Raw genomic sequence first — 4,114 nt, forward strand, 5'->3', positions numbered from 1 at the left:
ATGGTGTCCTTTAAAATGGACTTATCAACAAACATAACAAAAAAGAAACAGAAAGCAAGTGTGCAAATTAAGTCAGAAAGCTCAGAATGCCAACAGAGTGGCCTCACCAGGTCTGAATTTAAAAGGGCAGGTTTCCTAGACAGGGAGATAAGAAAATGGCATCAGAAGTAGAGCCTGAGAAGAGTGTGGCTGCTGCATGTCGTGGCCGCTCGTGGATTGTGCAAGTATTCACAAGGCACAAAGGAACAGAAGTTAGAAAGTTTGAGAAACACTGGCAGACAAGTTGCAGGAGGCATAGTCTAGAGTAGACAGCTGTTCCGAGCTCCCCCTCACAGCCTGAGTTTTTAAGTTTGCCCTGCAGGGAGATGGGGGCTGGTAGTTTGTGGGGGTTTCTTATCGCAGTTAGCCGTCTGTGAGAAACTTAGCCTTATTTCCTCATAGACCTGAGATGTAATTAGGTGCCAGGCTTATCTCCTTGGTTCCCAAGCTCATTAATCACTAAGTTTGTCTTGCTGGCTCCCATCTATGATTTAGGGTATTTATTGACTGCAGGGAGTTGCCTCTATGGTCAACTTCTTCTATGATTTAAGCTGTTTTTCTGGTTGTGCTTATTGGGGATTCAGAGCCAGACCCAAATGGTTAATCTTTAAGCTTATTCTTGTTAACTCCCAAGCTCCTTCCTGTTAACTCTTGACCTGTCTTATCACTGCACCCACCTCCCCCAGAGACAAAGAGCAGGGAGGGGGGAAAGTGGCCTCAGAAGCCAGTTTTACTTTTTATTTTCCAGTTGTTAACCTCGGTTAACTTAGAGTCCTGAATACATTGGAACCCTCAAGGTACCAATTAAAATAGATATACATTCTAGTTTTATTTTAGAGCCATTGTTTCCTAATTTAGTTTTGAGAACAAGTTTATGGAGGGCAAAAATTCCCCATAATGGACAATTTACTTGTAAATCATCCCAGGTAGTAATTTACAGGACGAGGGCCTATAATTTTAGAACATCAGGTGTTCTAGATGGTGGCCACTCAGTAACCATTCCTGTAGAACATGGATTCTCGATTCTACAAAAAGAGCACTCTGACAGAGGACCAGAAGACAAGTTACTCACCAGATGGGCATGCTGAATCCTGCAGACAAAACCAGACAGGTACATTAAGTTCTGTACACAAAAACCAGCAACAGACATCATCCAAATAAACCTGAACCTCATGTAGGGCAGGAGGCTGTACCAACACAATCTGGGATGGGCAAAGAGACAACAGACCACAATGGATTCTGAGGAAGAAGCAAGTCGCTTTGGATCCCCTGTCTCTGACACCATGTTATGTCGGCCAATAAATATGAGGCTGTGAAACAATTTAAAAGTTTATTTGGGGTCTTAAAGGATTCAAATCCAAAACACATAAATTCAGGTAGCAACTCAAACTGTGCTCTGGAGAGAAAAAAAAATGAAAGGGTTTTATAAAGGCGAAGACCACAAAATGTAATTCTTTCATGCAAATGAAGAATTGGAGCTAGGTTAACAGGGATGGGTTAGTTCCAATATGCAAACGAGGGGAGAGAAAATTACAAAGAGGAAGTCTGTTAAAGAAGAAAAACCAAAGACCCAAAATGGCGTCACTCATGCTAAAAGCCCATGATACCAAACCTAGATTTAATACCTTATCTAATTGCAATTTCAACCTCTCCCAGAAACATACTCTTAACCTACTAGTTGAAATCTTCTGGTCAAGCATCAGTAAGGCCATTTGTCACATATGCCCTCCATGAATATATAATAAGTAAATGAATGCCACCTGCTCGGTTCCACCTAAGCGTCTAAGTCTCCTTAAACTGTCTCTACCTCTGTGGCAATGGGCCCTAGACAAAAACCTTCCCAGACCATGTGGTCACCAAGGATTTTTGAGCGGGCTTCGGACAAAGACATTCCTGGACTGTATGGTCATCAAGACTTCCCCGTGTAATATTTCCAAATTCCCACCTCACCCGTGGACCAGTCAGGAACTGGCACAATGGCCACATGTCCTAATAATAAATCTTAGCTGCCAACCAGGAAACCTCAGGGTATCTAACCCCAAATCCCACCTGAGTGGGGGCTCAGCCTCTGGATGTGAATCCGAGCCAGTGCCGGCATTAATAAAAGTTGCTTCCCACGCCTTGGTGTCCTGTCTCTTTGTCTGGGTTCCCCGCAACACCTCAGTCTCTCAGCTAACCCGTCCTTGGGAACGACACTGCCTTAGGACCTGTAGAACTTTTCCATTGGAGACAAACTCTTCAACGAACCCAAACAAGAAAGCTCTCATAGCCTCCAACCTAGCATATCAAGACCGCTTTTCATTCGCATTCACGCCAGCGCCAAGCGGGAGGAGCCTTCCGGGTTAGTGCGCAGGGCCCGGTGCGCAGGCGCGTCTTTACGGCCTCTGCAAACGCCCTGCGATGTCCTCCAGCGAGCCGCTGGACCCGCCCATCGTTTCTAAAGGAGCCTGGCAGGTGCTTCCACGGTCTTTCTGAGGAACACGAATGACGGAATAGGGGCACCTGCGCCCCAACGTGAAGGCCTCTCTGTGCCCGGTCCAACGAGCAGGCCTTGCACGAACCGGGCGTGGAGCCAACGCGCGATTGTGACGTCAGGTGCGGGTCGGTGCGTGATTGGCCTGCGGACATGTGGCGCGCTCTGGCACGGGCTCGGACGATTGGTCGAGCGGCGCGAGGAGGCGGGGCCTGGGTCGCGAGGTGCGGCCTCTTGAAGGCGTGTGAGGCAGAGCAGCGTCTTGCAGACAGCCGGCAGTTCAGGTACGGGGATTACTCGAGGGGCAATACCTAGGTCTTCCAGGGGTCCCCAGCGGGAGCAACGTGGAGTGCAGTTCCCCAAGGATAGAGACTGGGAGTGAGGGGTCCCTTAGGGGAGAATGAGGGAGGTGGGGCCCCCGAGGGTCCCGGGGCTCAGAGCGAGCAACCTCTGCGCTTCGGTAGGTTGGGACCAACTGCGGCCAGGGAACCGGATCCGGCCCCACCGCCTGTTTTTTATATCCTGTGAGCTAAGAATGGTTTTTCATTTTTGGTTGTTTCGGGGGGGGACCCTAAAGAAGGAAATGCTTTGGGGCATGTGAAAATGGAGTGGAATTTCAGTTTCACTGCCCGTCAAAGTTTCCTGGGAACAGTTTGTACTCGTTCCGTGGCTGCGTTAGCGCAGCGGCGGGGTGACACTGCGCGGAGAGTCCCCACCGCAGACGGTGAATTCAGTCTCGTGCGTCCGCAATGGCGTTAGTTACTGTGCTGCCCTTGAAGAGTGGTCGCAGCAGCGGCAAATCTGAGCAGGAACCCGGATAAGAAAAATTGGGTGAATCTTACTGGGGTATTGGAAAAGGTTCTTGAGTGTTTGGCACATGAATTGGAGCCTGAAAAATGGATTTCAGCAGAGATTGGTATGTGGTCCAGGAGGGAATGCCAACACAGTTGGGGTGGTGATGATTATAACATAACCCACATGTGCTATAAATAGTATTATAATATGGGTTATGACAATGCAGAAACTGTTGTTGGAAAACAGGATGAAAAGTTAGGTTGCGGATAGGACATAGATGGACACTCAAGGAAGAAAAGGGTACATACAGAGGGAGGATTGATTGTCAAATGCTGCACAGGGTGTGTCACAGGACAAGAATTTAGAGGAGAACATTGAGTCTGTCAGTTAAGAGTGGCTGGGATAGAAGGCCTGCTGATTGCCTGTAGGAGAAATGATGGCTGGGGTGGGGACAAAGAGCAGTGGGAATGCAGTGAGCAGCAAGCACAGTTCGTACCCTTTGGAATGGCTGAGTTGCTTACTGGGCTGGGAGTTGCCTTGTCACTACATTTATATGACATTCAGAGAAGTGTGGTATAATGGCCTTTCTCTTCCTAGTGTTCCAGGACAGAGCAGACATCCCGTAACTATGCCAGAAATCACCACTGACAGCCTGGATGAGCAACAGGTTAAGCTCCTGGCAGAGATGTGCATAGTTATCGATGAAAATGACAAGAAGATTGGGGCTGAGACCAAAAAGAATTGTCACCTGAATAAAAACATCGAGAAAGGATTATTGCATCGAGCTTTTAGTGTCTTCTTATTCAA

General features: G+C 47.9%; 1 protein-coding gene across 1 annotated transcript in view; it reads left to right on the forward strand.

Annotated features, from left to right (window-relative positions):
- The first annotated feature begins 2,402 nt into the window (after positions 1-2,402).
- The window catches only part of IDI1 (isopentenyl-diphosphate delta isomerase 1), a 9,755-nt gene continuing 8,043 nt past the window's right edge, over positions 2,403-4,114 (forward strand). The window contains exons 1-2 of the mRNA XM_019628651.1: positions 2,403-2,796; positions 3,905-4,077. Of these exons, the coding sequence (XP_019484196.1) occupies positions 2,666-2,796; positions 3,905-4,077 (304 nt within the window). The 5' untranslated portion in view covers positions 2,403-2,665. The remainder of the gene's footprint in view (positions 2,797-3,904; positions 4,078-4,114) is intronic.

Source organism: Hipposideros armiger, unplaced genomic scaffold (assembly GCF_001890085.2).
Source record: "Hipposideros armiger isolate ML-2016 unplaced genomic scaffold, ASM189008v1 scaffold_801, whole genome shotgun sequence".
NCBI classification, from domain to species: domain Eukaryota; kingdom Metazoa; phylum Chordata; class Mammalia; order Chiroptera; family Hipposideridae; genus Hipposideros; species Hipposideros armiger.